The following is an 18,078-nucleotide window of genomic DNA, read 5'->3' as shown; positions in this document are numbered from 1 at the left end:
GACAATTTATGAGTTTACCCTGTATAAGCTTTATACAGAGTAAAACTGATTTATTGGGGTTTGGATCCCATTGTGAACTGGATATCTGGGTGCTAGAGACAGGAGCACTTCTTAAGCTGTTTTCAGTTAAGTCTGCAGCTTTTGGGGGACATGTGTCAGACCTGCGTCTGTGTTTGCAACAGGCTAGCATGTCTGGCTCAAGAAGGCAGGCTTCTGATATCCCAAGATGCCATGGAAAATGGGCTCAGAGGTAGTCTCAGCACATCAGGTGGCAGTCCTAAGGGTGTTTCTGTGACCCAACCAGTCACAAAGGGAATAACAGAACAGGACAATTTATTGAGTGATCCATCCTCTGCCATCCAGTCCCAGCTTCTGGCTCTCAGAGGTTTAAGGACACCCGGAGCATGGGGTTGTGTCCCTGATCATCTTGGCTAATAGACACTTATGGACCTCTCCTCTAGGAACTTGTCTAATTAGTTTTTTAACCCATTTGTACTTTTGGCCTACACAACATACCCTGGAAACAAGTTCCACAGGTTGATGGTGTACGTGTGAAGAAATAATTCCTTCTGTTTGTTTTAAACGTGCTGCCTATTAAATTAATTGGGTGACCCTGGTTCTTGTGTTATGTGAAGGGGTAAATAACACTTCTATATTCTTCTCAAACCATTCATGATTATATAGACCTCTATCATACCCCTTATTAGTTGTGTCTTTTCTAAACTGAGCAATCCCAGTCTTTTTAATCTCTCCTCATATGGAAGCGGCTATTCCATAACCCAAATCATGTTTGTTGCCCTTCTCATATGTTTTCCAATTCTAATCTTTTTTGAGATGGGGCAACCAGAACTGCATGGCAATGTTCAAGGTGTGGGCATACCATGGCTATATAGAGTTGTATTATGATTTCTGTCTTATTATCTATCTCTTTCCTAATAGTTCCTAACATTGTTAGATTTTTTGACTGCTGCTTCACACAGAGCAGGTATTTTCAGAGAACTATCCACAAAGACTCCAAGATCTGTCTTGAGTGGTAACAGTTCATTTAGACCCTATCATTTGGTATATACAGTTGGGATTATGTTTTCCAATGTACATTATTTTGCATTTATCAACATTTTAATTTCATCCGCCATTTTGTTCCCCTCTCACCCAGTTTTGTGAGATCTCTTTGCAACTCTTCAGTCAGCTTTGGACTTGACTATCTTGAGTAATTTAGTATTGTCTCCACACTTTTTCACCTCACAGTTTACCCCCTTTTCTAGATCATTTATGAATGTGTTGAACAGCAAAGATTCCAGTACAAATCCTTGGGGGACCTCACACTTCATCTCTCTTCATTGTGAATTTATTTCTACTCTTTACAGTTTTTTTTCTTTTTGGCATAAAGGATCTTTTATTAGCATTTCACATTAGGAAACTAATCCAGACCAGTGTAGGTATTGTAGCAATGCAAACATAGGAAATGAGGAATTTCCGTCTGTCCTTTTCAAGCATCATTCTTTGTTTATGTAAGACATACTAAAATCTCATTACTTATTATGTTTGTACTGTGACCCATGTATTCATATTGCTGTCTCTCCTTGAGATTATGCAGCACAATAGCTCTACAAACAGGAAGACTTGCATATTTACTCTTTTCATTAAAAAGAACAAATATTAGTTGTCATCAGTATCTTGTCAACAATTTAAAAAGGGCCATCAACTTGTACAAATTAATATTTAATTTATAGATATTTAATAATGTTTAAAATGCATACTGAAAGCATTTGTTCTACATAGCTGTAAGGAACAGTCTTAGGTTACGTTATTTGCTAATTCAGTTTGGAAAATAGTACTATAATGTTGGCAAGCTCTGGAACACTTTCTATTTTGATTTGACACAAGAATGCAGTACCATACCTCAACATCTTCCACAAAAGAGAAACAAATACTTTGCCCTTAACTATTACTCTGTCCATGAGCCAGCACTACTGACCTTGGCTCAGGTGCCTTTAATAAATATAAACAAGCCAAACCCCCTTTCCCTCCCCCAAACTATGGGATCCCTGGAGTAACCCAGGGCCTGATTCTACAAACCTTCACTCCTGTGCGTCATCTTATTTACTTCACTGACTCCACCGGGACCACTTATGAGAATATGGGCTTACCAGACTGGGCCCCAAACATTGTCATCCTCTAATCTCTTCCTTCGGTCTCCTGAAAATGTACACGTGAAACTAATTCTTGAGATATTAATCTCTTTCTTATACCATATTTGCAAGCCTATATAACAATAAATAAAAGTTTGGGGGAAGATGCATTTTCCTGAACTATTTTTGTTCCTGATTTCTAATAGGGCCCTCTTAACGTTCATAGTACGACACATTTACCTACCACAGAGATGTGTTAAATAAGTTCACCAGAAAGTAGATGGAGTATAATTTGCACCACTTTAGTCATTCTGAGCTTATTTACACTAAGCTTTCCATTAGGAACTACTATTAATATTTTCAGGTCAATAGAATCGTCACTTTGACTATTGGTAAATTCAGGTTGCTGAACTTTGAGCACCACAACACACATTCATAATTTCCAATATTTGTTTGAAGATTGTATATATTGAACTTTGTATTTTAATCTCACTGAGGAAATACTTCAGGTCAAAAACATTTTCAGTGTCCCATCTATCCCTGATAAAACAATAATTGTCCCATCCATCATGCCAAGATCTTATTATGGTTGGTTCTAAAAATCTTAAAAAAAAAAAAAAAAAGCAGTGCTGACTCTCTCTATTTAAAAATAGATGCAGTGGTGCAGTTTCAGTAATGACCATTCAGCCAACTGAGGAGTGATAGTGACAAACTCCAAAAAGAATCCTGCTATGATGGACTGGGAAGTAGGCAGTCTGGCCTAGTAGTCAGAGCAGGAGTCCGCTCTAATTGGCAGAGCATGCAGCCAGGTTGGGGAACAAAGCCAGGGGTTAGCACCAGAATCAACTACCAATTACCAGAGCCAGGGATTAAGCCAGAGTCAGGGTCAGAAGTCAGAGCCAGGACTGGTAAATGATGATTGGAGATGAGGTGTAAGTAGGGTGACCAGATAGCAAGTGTGAAAAATAGGGATGGGGTGGAGGGTAATAAGAGCCTATATAAGAAAAAACCCCAAATATCAGGACTGTCCCTATAAAATTGGGACATCTGGTCATCCTAGGTGTAAGGGTAGGAAGCAGAGGAGAGGCAAGGATCAGGCACAGAGCAGGAGTAGGGTGGGGACAGGAGTGAGGCAGGAGCCAAGAGTGGAGCAGAAAAGAAGAATATGGTTGGGTGTACGAAGTGGGCACAAGCAGGGACCAATGCAGCCACAACCGAAAAGCACCTTGTTGCTTGACAACTTCCTGTACCTCCTTCTGGCTTAAATAGTATGGTTGGACCAATCAATGGAGCCGGGCAATCCTCCAATCAGGGCTCCTGTGGGTGGTGCCTTGGCTGAGGCTATAATCCTACTAGCTTCTTTGCCCACTAGGTTTCAGCAGACCCTGGGTGGAGGCCAGCAGCTGTCAGTGGAAGTCTAGATCAAGACAACTCTACGGCCACTTCCACTAGAAGAATAGTGGCTGTGGCCAGATTGAGTAGTACCCCACAGTAGTTCAACTGATTTCAATTATACTATTTTTGCAAGGTCAGGGTAGAAGAATCTGGCCCTAGATAGAGACCCTTGACAATGGAAGATTGGGGTTAGGAGGGTTAAACTGAGCATGAACATGATTGAGTGTGTGTCATGGGGGGAGGTGGAGGGTAAGATAGTGTAGATAATCTTCATGTCTTCTGAAGAGATGCAGAGTAGACCCTATTCATTCAGTAATTCATTGAAACTACAATACAGAAACATATCTCCTGCATCCCTCAGAAGCAGTGCAAAGGCTTGGGGAAGTCAAGGATAACAGAGCAGCTTAGGGAGAGGGACGGAGCCTGGGAGTGAACCTGGAGGGTTGTTGGGTATGGGTAGGAGAAGTATGGAACAGGTTTGGTTGTTTTTTTTTGGGAGGGGGGGTGTTTGAGTAAGAGATACTGTGCAGGCACATGCATATGCATGGAAACATTGAATAAGTAACAAAGTCAAAGGCAAAAGCTCTGCCAAAAAATGAATATGCATGCTGTTGCCAGTACCACACAGGTTGAATCAAATTCCAATGTAAACAATTTACTTTTATTCTTCTACAAAAAAAAAAAAAGATTCTGCTTGGTGGAAATTCAAGGATCAAAACACAGTTACAGTTATAAATCAAGTATATTTACTTAGCACATTGCAAAGTAATGAGTCTGTGCCTCTTAATTCTAAAAAGAATGACTTTTCTGAACTGGTGGGAAATTACATTGCACGGAATAATATAGAGTAAACATTATTTAAAAGTACGGATAAATGTGGCCAAAACAAATATCAGTTCACACGAATGTTTTAAAATCAATATAATTAGTTCAGACTGTGAATGTTGGAAATTCTATGAATGATAATGAAGTATTTCCACTTTTTTTTTAATCCAAGCATCTGGTAGGAAATACCTTAAAGAAATTTGTTCATATTGAAATGTAACTGAAAATGTCCTAACCAATATCCTTTTCTTCTATAAAAACTATACAGAAGTTTCTGAACATGGAAGTAATTTTAAATTAAATCGTTTTTGTTACAAATGTAACTATACATATTTTATACCCAATAGTATAGCAAGGCTGTCTAAATTACAGCAGCGCATCCCTCCCTGCTTATGGACAGCAGCACTGCTCAGAATCTCCAAAGTGCTACAAGCTGCAGCCTAGCTCCCGCCATACCCTTCCCGCCCCCCAAGGAGTGCCCTCTAGGTCAGAGCTTGTAAGGGAGTCTCCTGAGGACAACCTGATGCTCTCCCTCAGTTTCCAGAGGGAAGAGTTGACAAAAGCCAGGTGGAACTGCTACAGTGTAAATCTGATGGCCCCATCCTCTATGCAGGAATTTCAAGAACTACCATAGACTTATGGCTGCAGTAACAGCCACACTGCCACTACATAGTTTAGTGGGGGATTTGTCCCTGTCCATTTAAATGGTTGAAGCATTTCATAAGCCCTGCAGTTAAACACAGGAAATATGACAACAAAAACCCCATGATAAAAACTCAGAAATATAAATCAGAAAAAGAGGTTAAATGGTACAACCTCTTGTTGTTTAGGTTTTAAAAGTTTATACTATTTTATTTAATACATTTAGTGTTTGGTACAATGAAATTAATGGAAATTATTACTAATACTGCCTGAAACAAATCAAGATTGCATAGGCATGCTACAGTAAAGTCAGTGCAGAAATTCAACTGAATCCAGAAGGAAACAGAAAAATGTCTTAATGTGAATTTTTAGGGACATGAAAACTCAATTTTAAAATGACTAGAGTGGTGAAAATTTACCAGTTACGGATTAAACAGAGTATCATCTATAATATTCTCTCCCTAGCTATGACCAGATTTTAGAGATTGATGGGTTTATTAGCAAAAGGATGTTTAGATGAGATGTCACGTACATTGAGCCTGACTATCTCAACATAACTAACCATTGCTTTTCACCATGGAGCTGATCATGAACTCCCCCTGCAACTGAGAAAAATTGTCATTGTTAGGAATAGTATTTTTATCTGTAACCAGTTGGTGAGGCGATAAAGTTACTAAAATACTCTAAACTGTATTGAAATTGAAATTTATATTCACAGTTCAATGGGCAATCTATAGGGTTGAGAATACAAGTACTGGAAACCAAATAAAGCTTTATAATTTGATCAAAATGTTAACTGCTCTATGGAAGCAGAGAAAAAGTGTGATTCATCTCAAGTTAGTGAGGAAAAAGTGTTACAACCAGCTCTTTTTCATTTATGTGGATATAAAAAAAAGACACTCAGTACAAGACAGATTTCAGTAATAGTCTACAAAGAAAAAATACAGACAGTAAAGATAAAAATACCATATCCAAAAATGAGGATTCTTCCCACTTACTGTACATATTTACATAAAAATATAAATAACAAATCTGTACATTGTATTAGTTTAAGCACTTGGTTCAGTGTATACAGCTATTTATTGGTTTAAAAAAAGTCTGCCACAACCAAATAGTTCATCTGCAAATTCAGTTTGGGTTCAATGAACTGATTTGTTTTTAATCTTCCTGGTCTTGTCCCCGTGTACCTCCAGTACTGAAGGAGCACAAATGAAGGTTTAAACCAAACACTACAGCACCAACAATCTGAAGTGAAAGTGCCCATGAACAAGTGAGACTGACATCACTGGATTCCATTGTTCATGCTGAGTAAAATGCAAAAAAACAACATAGCTAAAAATAATTTGTTGGCAACTGCTGATTTTTTTCCTATAAGTCTGTTATTTTAAATATCTATGTATTTCTCCTATTAAGAGGTAACAATCCAATACTAAAACCTTTCAGTGTATTGAAAATATTTCAGAGTAACTACTTACAGATTTGAAGATGAAACAGCTCAAATTTGATACTCTCCTTATTTATTTTCACAAACTGTTCCAATTCAGTGTTTATTTCCTATCTCATTAAACTATCAAACATAATTACAACAGACACATTTTTGCAGCTTGCCATCTTTATGTGCTGTATATTTTCCTTTCTTCTATTTATCCTGGAATTACAGCTCTCAAAAGCATTTTTTTCCACATTTCCTTCTCTAAAAATCTCAAGATTCAGAACAATACACACTATAAAAAAAAAATCTAGGTAGCATAACCTTGTTTAAACTTCATGAGTAAGAAAGCAAGTTTATAAACTGGGTAGTCACAACATTATTTTTATGACAAGTCTATATGCCTTGATCATTTTGGCTGACAAGGTGGTGGGAGAATTCTCAATTGGCAATTAAAAGTTTGATAGTTGAAACAAGTCTAAAAAGGTCATGTGTAGAGACAAAAAATAGTAATCTCATCATTTTCTGTAGAGCTTGTTAAACTCCTAGAAACACTAATAGTGGAAACAAATTGAGCAACTCTCTGACCTTTCCAAGACAAAAAAAATTGGATAATTATTTAGTGAAAACCTAAAAGATTACCAATTATTTCTCTCAGCAGCTCATCTCTTACTCAGATTGGCAATTCATAATCACAGTGGAAAGTTTGTTTGTGGGATGCTTCATCTGAGCACTTGCATTCCTTTATTAAGATTCCACAGTTGTAATGCACCAGGTAATTTATTGTCTGCTGTGTAACGTTTACAGATGTAGAGTTCTCGATAGACGCACTAATTAATACCCATAAGGGAAAGGAAACAATGCTTAACTAACAGGGTGATGGGGAAGCTGATCTAAAGCCAGTCCTTATAATTTCTATTATTCTGCAGGACTACAGACATTTAGCTGTACATCCTCTTGTGCCACCCAGCCAAACTCATTAGTGGAACACTCAGTTCCAGAATTGCCAAAAAAAATCCTGAGTCAGACCCAGAGCATGAGAGGTGGCCCAAAAATCATGAGGTTTATTTTTAAAAAGAACATTGTGTAGTTTGGTGTGTCTTAATTTTTGACCTCATCACCCTCATCCCTCCGAGTGTGTGTATGTGACAATTAGTGTCACTAACTCACCCAAATGCATATAAAGTGATTATGGTCCCTGCTGCACGAGGTCTCACCCCCACATCTGCCTGCCAAATCAGTCCTGTCCCCATAGCTCCCACATCAGTTCTGCTCTACTCGCACCTGCCCCCACATCAGTTCTGTCCTCCCTGCCTCACCTCTGCTCCAGGGGCAGGACCAGATCTAGGCACCCGCAAAGCAAGCACGTGCTTGGGGCAGCCCATTTCCAGGGGCGGCATTCCGGCCATCCTTTTTTTTCAGGGCAGTTGCGCTCCCGGAGCTGCGCCACTTAGACGGGGCGAGGGCACCACACCCCCAGCTGCAGCGGGAAGGGGAAGCCCCAGCCCCGGGACGTTGAGCTGCCAGGGCCCAGCCGCTACATGGGGAGGAGAGGGCAAGTCCTGCCAGGGAGCCGGGCCTGCGCCATTTCATCTGCGCCTTGTGCCACCCCTTATAGCGGGGTTTCTCTGCACAGCTGGGCGGGGAAAGTCCCTGCAGGCGCTGGGAGAAGGTGACATCACTCTTCCAGCACCACCTGCGAGCCTCAACCCCACCTGAGCTTGGGGCGGCAAATTTTTTGCTTGGGGCAGCAAAAAAACTAAAGCCGGCCCTGCCCACCGGTGTTGCAAGGAGGGAAAAGGAAGGTGGGAGAAGCTGTCTTGTCATTCACAGGAGAAGAAAGGAGCAGTGCCATCCTAACCTAATTCTTTAGCTTACCCCTCCTTCTCAGAGAATGGTGTTGGCTACTGAGGGGAGGGAACAGACACTCTACCTGCTTCCTGCAGCAGCTCTGATTGGCTGCTCTTCATTTGCTCAGGTCTAGAACCCAAGCTGCAGTCACCAGGGAGCTGGCATCTCCATGCTGAAACCCCATGGTAGCTGTAATCAGCTTCCATTCCACTGCCCATGACCCACAGTGGACACAGACCCTGGGTAGCGTCACCTCAGGAGGTCTGATAGCCAGCAGCCTCATGGCTTCTGATAGGTTTATATAGGGCAGTGAGCCAAAGGGGCATTCCGAGAAGTTTCCAAGCAACCATGTGGATCTCCTATAGCTGCCACGACCACTCCTGCTCCTCGTACTGACCTCAGCTTGATTTGGATTTCGTCTCCTGACTTGGACCCTGAAACCTTCAGAGGAGTCCAAGAGAGTTAAGTGCCTTTGACCGCTGGTATCATTCCTGGCCTGGAACCTGACCATGCGCTCATCCGCTACTCCCCGCCGCAGGTTTGCCCCTGCTCTGACCCTTGGTCCCGACTGCTCTTGTTAGGGTCCTGACATCCCCAGGAGTGAAGGAAAGCACCCAATCAGAGGTAGTTTTCCCCAAGGCAGGCCTGAAATTCGTGAGAGGGCTAGAACTCACATCATTGCAAAACTGGCTCCAGCCCTGGCTAAAATCTTGTCATTTGTGGGAGGAAAAAATTGTGAGAGCTAGCAACGAACTCTCCAATGCTTCCTTTAAGCAACATTAAAAGCAAAGGGACTTAAGCCCATACCTATGTGCCTTGATCAGTCATTTCAAGCATAGTAACAATTACAGATAAATTCATAATTTAGGTCCTAACCATTCCTTTTTTTTAATCTCCCCGCAACAACTACACATTCTTAAATATACTTAGTGCTCTGAGTATTTGCAAATAACAACATGCTTTGTTCAGAAAGCGTACTATCACAAAAATGAAGTCGTGTGGAAGGCACCTCCTTTGCCTTGCTGGGCTCAGTGTTTCCCTCTCTGGTAGTGAGGGGGGGGGGGCCTGGAGTAAATCAGTCCAACTCCGGAGAGTTTCAGAAGGATGTGCTGGCTGCTGCTTTCCGCAGCTCCCATTGGCCGGGAATGGCGAACCAGCCCCAGTCAGCTTACTAAGGTGTCACTAAGGGCAAAGTCTGCCTTAATGTCTACATACAAAACAGTTCTTAGGGATTTTTTGCTGAAAAAAGATGCTATTGTACCTTTGCTGCTTTTCTAAATAAGAAACTATTTTTCCCTATTAGTACAGGATATTTCTCCAGCAGGGAAGGTCAGTTTTGATTGAACTCTCTCTTCTTCAAAAAGCACAGAAGACCAACTGCAGAATTCTGATAAGCTTAAGCCTCCTTTTAGTACCCCAAGTTAGATGCCACAGCACTACAGTTTTGGACACGTGGTTGATGCAAACCATTCTAGAGGGAAATAGGAAATTCTGCTCCCTAGTTTCAGCTCTGAGCAGAGGTCTATGCGATCTTTGTCATAAAGTGACTTTTATGGGTGGGAGCAGAGCTCCCTCTGGGCTCTCTCCCCAAACCTCACATCCGTGACTTTCTTTTGGATAATCTATTGTCCCTTCACTGGTACTTCTGTGAGGTTGAGGCCCGAAAGGAGCTGTACTCTCTCCTGAGGGCACTTCATGACAATGGGAGGGACTGCTCAGATTTTGCAGCATTATCAGCCACTACCTTGTCTAGCTTTTCTCTGAAAAGGAGGGAACCTGTAAACTTGACAAAGAATAGGACCTGCTTAGAATGAGTATCCAACTTCCAGGGTCGGAACCATAGATGACACCTGGTTTCTGAGCTGGAAGCCAGGGCCCTGGCTGAGAACTTCATTGCATTCATTGAGGCATCAGCAGTGAATGCTGTTGCTAGGGAGATTTTCTTTAAAATGGAGTCAAAAGTCAGGATGATCTCTGTCCTTTAGGGCTTTGAGATCTGCCAGCCAGGAAAGAGATGCCCTTGCAAAGAAGGTAGGTGCTACAGACACTCAGAGAGACCAAGGAGGACTCAGAGTCCTTCTTGAGAGTGGTCTCTACTTCTCTGTCTATTGGGTCCTTAGGAAAGCATTCCTCTTCTGAGAGAATGACTGTATCCCTTGCCAGAAATACTACAGTGGCACCTACCTGAGGTACCTCAGAAATAGAGGCCTTTGGTTCCTTTATAGAACCTGAGGTCATTTTTATTAATGTGCTTGCCCTAATCAGGCTTGTTCCATTCATCCCTGACCATGTCCTCAAAGGCAGACTGCAGGGGAATTGTAGTCTCAGGGAAGGATTTTGAGGGGCAAAATTTACCCTGAGGCTTGCTCTCAAGAACCTGTTCAGGTTGGATCTGAATCGTGGAGACAGCCCTTCTGAACATGGCCTCAAATTTCTCACAGGGGGAAAAAGCTCGTGTTCCCTCCCGCAGTCCTGTTTGGATTCAGAGTCCCATAGTTCGCCTTCCTCAATGGAGGAGAAGAAAGAGGAGCCAGAGGGCTCATACCAAGATTTTTTGCAATTTTTCTTCCCCTTTTTTGATTTCTTTGCTCTTTGCATGCTTTGCAGGTGTAGGAGCTCTGTTGTGGCTTTGAGGCCTTTTGCGGCTTGCCTTCTATAGAGCCTGAAGCCCTCAGGAAAGTCCTCTCTCTGATTCCTCCCCCTTCTTGGTCCCATTCTCATGCGGGTGGGACTCATTACCAGAGCCCTTCTGTTCAAATTGGGAAGGATGAGGGCTGTTTAAGAGCCCTGCAACTTTTCCCAGAGCACTCAGGACCCATTCTAAGACTTGGATGGGGAGGGATCTGTGGTCCCACAAGCCCTTCTCTTTGTTCCCTGGGGACTTACCCCCTGAGTTGGGTGGCTAGTGTCCTTCTCTTTATAGCCTTTCACTGATCTATTCTTCCTGGTCCATTTTTTCCATGCTGGAGCCGTGGCTGCTTTGGTGAGTATGCGATCCCACCTACCTGTCCCTCTCATAGCCCTGAGACCTAAAGCAGTTAGGGTCAGCTGGCTGGGTACAACTCACCATCTGCTGAGCTTGGGAAGGCTGCCTGACAAATGGAGCACTTCTTGAATCTGACCCGGGTGCCTTCTTGGTTGCTCTGCCATGCCTGTACAGGGGCAGAGGAGCCGACAGAAGATGCTGCAGTGGAGGCTGAGAGAATTGAACCATCAGGCTGCTTAAGACCGACCCAGGGAAGAAGAAGAAAGAAGCCTGAAATAGAGAAACTGATCACCACTTCCCCCCAGAAAGGGAGAAAAATAAGGATAGAAATAAAAAAAAGTAGGAACAGTGTAACCGCCAACTGACCACTGCCGCAGAGAGTGGGGGAAGTGGAAGCAAAGGGAGTGTGGCCAGGCTGTGAAATACCAAATCTCTGATCGCCTCTGTGAGCTGCAGAGTAGAGGGGAGGAAACCAGACATGCAGAATTGTGGGAGACGCTGGGGTGCAGAAAAGAGATACTGAGGGAGCCATGTTCCTCTGTGAGGAAATGTGAAGAATTGTCTCTCCATACATCTCTCCAAATTCTGCTGAGTTCCAATTCCTTGGGCTCTGAGGATTGCTGGCCATGTCCCTGTCCTACACCATGACCCTGCAGACAACCCTAAATATTTGACCCTAAGTATAAAATGAACAAATTTACTAATTAAGAATGACTTTCTTTTTAACTCCTTTCCGGGGGGGCGAGAGGGGGTTGAATTCAACAATATATTGTGGATTTCAGTAAACAAGATTTAATTTGTGTTTGCCCATGTTCCACAAGACCGTGTCTTGGAAAATATGTGTTTGGTAAGTAGTGAAGGAATAAATTCCATGTAATCACTCAGAACACAAACAAGAGTTGTTGCTAAATGAATCCAACCTTTGTATCAATATTATTATTTTAGAATTTCATGCATAGTTATATTGATAGGTCACCCTTTGTTTACAAGCACATGCTCTTTTTGAATGACTGACACAGTATTTACAGGATACAGTACAGATCATTTGTACCAGTTATAGAGGCCTTTAGTTTTGTTTCACTGTTTCTGAGTAACTCCCTAGAAACCTTTGGTCCATAAAAAATATAACTCTTTAGTAAATCAAAAAAATTCTCAGCATCACTTTATAATTAGCAAACAAAAACTATACTTAAAAGCTGCAGGATACAGTCCATCCATCCAAAACACTGGTTCAGCAGCTGTTCAACTCTCTGGGATTAAAATCAATTCAAATATTCTGTGGTTATGATCTGTGCCTTTAGCAGACATAATACAACTATTCTTAACTTTAAAAGGATATACTTGGTATGCTCATGTCCCATATTTGATCCATCTATATATAAGAAAGGGCACTCTGATATATCCTCTAACAGGAAACTATAACCTGCACTTGAAGGATGATGGCCTAATAGGTCCATATTAGACTTAATAATTTTTTTAGTGCTTACTGCCTGCTTGAACTCCTCCAAATGACATTTCAGCAGTTATATCAGTGTTTCCTGACCCAAGGCTGCCGAAGTCTACTCTGAAAGAAGCACTGCCTGGGTAAGAACAGGAGGAATTTACAAAGCTTTATGACAACTGATCTCCCCCACCCCATTAAAAGTGTGCTCCCACAACAAAGCAGAATGTGGTTATCTGCAAGCCACCCATATTCTGTCCCCACAACCACATTCTCCTTAATCCAGATGGCCACAGGGCTAGAAGTAAAACTAAATTTCTTGCCCCTTAATATTTATTTAAAAATCATTCAGAAAGTGTTTAGGAGTTGCCACAACCAACTAACCATATGACTGTAAAAGCTGCTACATTACACTGTAATTTATAAACTTCTTAAAATGAAGATCTGCTGCACTGTTTTGGCTCTATAGGACCCATTATGATCATTCATGTAAATGTAAGTTAAATTATTTTAAAGTTCCCTTATGTTATAAGTAGTAATAGATTAACAGAGATATTACGTTTTATTATTTAATACAGATTTAGGGATTTCTTAATATGAAGATTAGTGATTTGAGACCTTTCTGGAGACCTCAAGGTCCTCAAGGAAACCATTTTGAAGCACTTGGAGGAGAGGAAAGTGATCAGGAACAGTCAACATGGATTCACCAAGGGAAAGTAATGCCTGACCAACCTGATTGCTTCCTATGATGAGATAAGTGGCTCTGTGGATATAGGGAAAGCAGTGGACGTGATATATCTTGACTTTAGCAAAGCTTTTGGTACAGTTTCCCACAGTATTCTTGCCAGCAAGTTAAAAAAGTATGCATTGGACTATAAGGTGGATAGAAAGCTGGCTAGATGGTCGGGCTCAACGGGTAGTGCTCAATGTTTAGTTGGCAGCCAGTATCAAGCGGAGCACCCAGGGGTCGGTCCTGGGGCCAGTTTTGTTCAACATCTTTATTAATGATCTGGATGATGGGATGGATTGCACCCTCATCAAGTTCACAGATGACACTAAGCTGGGGAGAGAGGTAGATATGCTGGAGGGTAGGGCTAGGGGCCAGGGTGACCTAGACAAATGGGAGGATTGGGCTAAAAGAAATCTGATGAGGTTCCACAAGGACAAGTGCAGAGTCCTGCACTCAAGACAGAAGAATCCCATGCACCGCTACAGGCTCGGGACTGACTGGCTAAGCAGCAGTTTTGCAAAAAAGGACCTGGGGATTACAGTGGATGAGAAGCTGGATATGAGTCAGCAGTGTGCCCTTGTTGCCAAGAAGGCTAACGGCATATTGGACTGCATTAGTAGGAGCACTACTGCAGATTGAGGGAAGTGATTATTCCCCTCTATTCTGCACTGGTGAGGCCACATCTGGAGTATTGCATGCAGTTTTGGGCCCTCACTACAGAAAAGATGTGGACAAATTGTAGAGAGTCCAATGGAGGGCAACAAAAATGATCAGGGGGTTGGGGCACATGACTCATGATGAGAGGCTGAGGGAACGGGGCTTGTTTTGTCTGCAGAAGAGAAAAGTGAAGGGGGATTTGATAGCAGCCTTCAACTACCTGAATGGGGTGTCCAAAGAGGATGGAACTAGGCTGTTCTCAATGGTGGCAGATGACAGAACAAGAAGCAATGGTCTCAAGTTGCAGGTCTAGGTTGGATATTAGGAAACACTATTTCACTAGGAGGGTGGTGAAGTACTGGAATGGGTTACCTAGGGAGGTGGTGGAATCTCCTTCCTTAGAGGTTTTTAAGGCCCAGCTTGATAATGCCCTGGCTGGGATGATTTAGTTGGCGTTGGTCCTGCTTTGAGCAGGGGGCTGGACTAGATGACCTCCTGAGGTCTCTTCCCACCCTAATCTTGTAAGATTCTAGGGCCTGTTTCAGTAAGTTTATGTAAATCCTTTCATCTTGTGAATTACAGAACCAGTAGACAGAAAAGATCTTACAGACCTATCTTGCCTATATAGCTTCGATGTACAGAATGAATGATAAGGAAGTTTATAATTTCTGGGGGGGAAAAAAATCACTCAAAGCTTAAACCTAGCATTTAAGTTATGCAAGTAATATAGCTGGTTTACAATAGATGAGTCAGTGCACACATGCATCAAAACAAGATTTAATCTTTGAGAGTCTGCTAAATATTTTTAACTTTTCAGTTAAAGTAATGCACAGTAGTTACTTTCTAAGCAAAATAGTTTGTGATTAAATTTTTATTTGCCACCATATTTAAAGATACCCTGTCATATTACATTTTGAAATGACAGAAAGTCATTCTGAAGCCCTACGTGCAAAAGGTGTTTGAAACCACTAAATTACTTTATTTGTGGTTGTATAATTTAATAAGGGTCATCTTGATTTTTTTCGCCCCAAATTTTATTTCAAAATAACTTTTGACCTTCATCTGAGACTTTGAATTTTAAATTTCATTTTAGAAAGATTATATAATCTGAAAATATACATCTGAATAAAATACATCCTTCTACAGAGGGGTTGATGTTGAAGGAGAATTACAGTTATTTATAACAGTATTCCTATAATAACATTAATAAGTCTTTAAATATAAGTGACCTGATTTTAAAAGATATTAAGTATCCACTACTCTCATTAAAATCAATGGGATTTTTGAGGCCTCAGCACTTTTGGAAAAAAAGGCTAAAATGTTATGAACTATAGTTGTGATTAGTCAGCCACATCTAACTCTAAACTACCATATTCCAAACATTCAGTAAAAAATACATTTATTCCACTTATTTAAACATCAGTTGAATATTGAATATTTGCATCTCTTAACTGGTGGCTCTATGAAGCTATAAAGCTGCCAGCACAATGAAAACTATATATGCACTAGTGGCAAAGTAGCCTACTGTGTTTTGTAAGCAGAACATATCCCCAAACAAAAAGGTTAATTTTAAATAGCTTTTCTAAGTACAAAGATGCTGTAGATTGCCTTGGCAATCTACTGCTACTGGAGATATGGATACTGTTTGTTTCACCAGTTATATGCCATGTCCTTTTTGTTACCTGAATACCAAACATTGTTCTGATGCAGGAATGGAACACACTTGAAAAATCAATTTTGATTACAAATACTTCTAATATTTTCCATTTTAAAAAGCTGCAAATGCCAAGTTTTAAAAGTTAACAGGAAAAGAAAGGCTCAAGCATGGTCACGTTTTTTTTTTTTTTTTTTACTATTTACCATTTTTTCTCTCTAATCAAATCACTTACATTTTTGCCTGTAACCAGAGGCTCTACTGAATATTGAACATGAACAGGCAAGGATCTTTTCAACAAAACTTTACCTTGTCATATTTATTTCCCTTTGATTTTTTTAAATGAAGAAGATTCTTATAATTAATCATATAGTTTACAAAAGTAGATAATTTGCAGGTATAAAGAGAATTACATACCTTATTGTAATGGATGAGAAGACCATAAACCAAAATATTTTTCTTTTTCACTTCCCTTGCAAATTCCTTTATCCAAGCCAGTTCTTCCATTCCATTGCTGAAAGACATATTTTCTGAAACATTCAAGTGGACCTGCAAAGGGGTGCAAAAAGCAAACCATTACTACATTATATTACAAAATATATTCTGTTAGATCTCCAGATTTTTTTTAAAAATTGTTAAATAAACACACAAATAATATAAGCTGGCAAGGGATTTATTTATAAATTTGTATTAATGTGATGCTCCATGACTCAATTATTTAATAAGAGGAAAACTTTTTCAAAATCTAGATAAATCAACATGCCAGAAGTGATGGAATCTTTAAAAATTTATTAATTAAAAAATAATCTCTAATCTCTGATCCATCTTTCATGCAATTGTTTAGTATCAATGGATTCACAAATCGAATTCTCACCTGAAGAAATCAGAGAAGAGTACAGATGTTTTCCTTTAACATCTTTTAGTTTTTCAATGTGGAATCACATTCTCAAGAATATTTGCTGTGTCTGTTCTCTTTGTCTGGGACATTGCATTTGTAAGGGCTTGTATACATTACTCGCTGGATCGATGGGCAGCGACTGATCCAGCGGGGGTCGATTTATCGCGTCTAGTCTAGATGTGATAAATTGACTACCGAGCGCTCTCCTGTCTCCTCCGGTAGTCCATCAGGACAAGAGGCGCAGGTGGAGTTGACAGGAGAGAGTGTCAGGCATTGACTTACCACAGTGAAGACACCGCTGTAGATCTAAGTACGTCGATTTCATGAAAAATGTAGCTGAAGTTGTGTAACTTAGATCGATCCCCCTGCAGTGTAGATCCCTAAGTTGCATTCTATACAATACTGCACTTCAGCATTGTAAAGAAAAGTAACTAGTTCTCAAACTTTGACTCAGGCTTGACAACAATCCAACTATTTTGATCTTTACCTCTTCACAAAGTTTCTATTAAGCACAGAAAACCAAGATTGAAGAAGGACATTTCTTCATATAATGTTTTTCATATGATGTCATGGCTATGCTACTGGATAGTTAAAATGAGTGTCATAAAACACAAAAATAAAAAGCTATTTTGCAGAAAATTCAAGTCCCTAAAATCTTAATGAGACTTTGTGTTGTTGAAATACTTTGATTTGAGATTGAGTTTTGTAATTACCAGTCCTGCCTACCTTTCCTGATGGAGGCAAGAGCTAGTGAGTCATGCCTTGACAACACTTGTGCCTTTCTTCTGCTCCACTTCAAGCCTTACAGAACCCTCATTACTGCTTCAAAAATATATTGTGTGTCTATATCAATGTCCATCAACATGACATGTTTAAGAAAAGCTAAAGTAATATTTTTAATAAGCAGAAACTCACAACTACAAGGCACCTTACACTAAAGGGAAAAAGCATTATGAATATTATTTTGAAATAGGATGCAAAATCCTCTACCTGCCATCAGGGAAAGGACCTGATTGTTGAAGATTATGACAATGTATATTACATGAAAAAAATGTGCTTGTGTGGCACTGAGTCTACACATTCACAGTACATTATCAAATCATGAAATTCAAGAGTTAATATTGGTGATGGAATCTTATCTTCATGACATTGCACATTCTACATATTTTATTATTTGCATTTTACAACATAAACAGGATTATATTCTACTATATATTTAACCAGAACATTAAGAATAGAAAATACCACTACTGATTATTATAGCACCCAGCTCTTATATAGCATTTTTCAGCAGTAGATCTCAAAGCGCTCTACAAAGGAAGTCAGTATCATAATCCCCATTTTACAGATGGGGAAACTGAAGTACAGGGAGGTGAAGCAACTCGCCCAAGGTTACCCAAGTGGCAATGGCAGAGCCAAGAATAGAACTCAGGTCTCC

At 40.5% G+C, this 18,078-nt stretch overlaps 1 protein-coding gene across 5 annotated transcripts in view; it reads right to left on the bottom strand.

Annotated features, from left to right (window-relative positions):
* The window catches only part of CRPPA (CDP-L-ribitol pyrophosphorylase A), a 201,659-nt gene that overhangs the window by 51,239 nt on the left and 132,342 nt on the right, over positions 1-18,078 (bottom strand). For 3 of the 5 annotated variants that reach the window (XM_073333801.1, XM_073333804.1, XM_073333803.1), the window contains exon 9: positions 16,160-16,291. In XM_073333801.1, coding sequence (XP_073189902.1) covers positions 16,160-16,291 — 132 coding nt within the window. Of the gene's footprint in view, positions 1-11,341; positions 11,531-16,159; positions 16,292-18,078 lie in introns of all 5 variants that reach the window. The other 2 variants (XM_073333802.1, XM_073333800.1) reach the window with 1 other exon arrangement.

This window comes from Lepidochelys kempii, chromosome 2 (genome assembly GCF_965140265.1).
Source record: "Lepidochelys kempii isolate rLepKem1 chromosome 2, rLepKem1.hap2, whole genome shotgun sequence".
NCBI lineage: Eukaryota > Metazoa > Chordata > Testudines > Cheloniidae > Lepidochelys > Lepidochelys kempii.
Note: the sequence above shows the minus strand (reverse complement) of the source record. Positions and strands in the feature narration are given on the sequence as shown.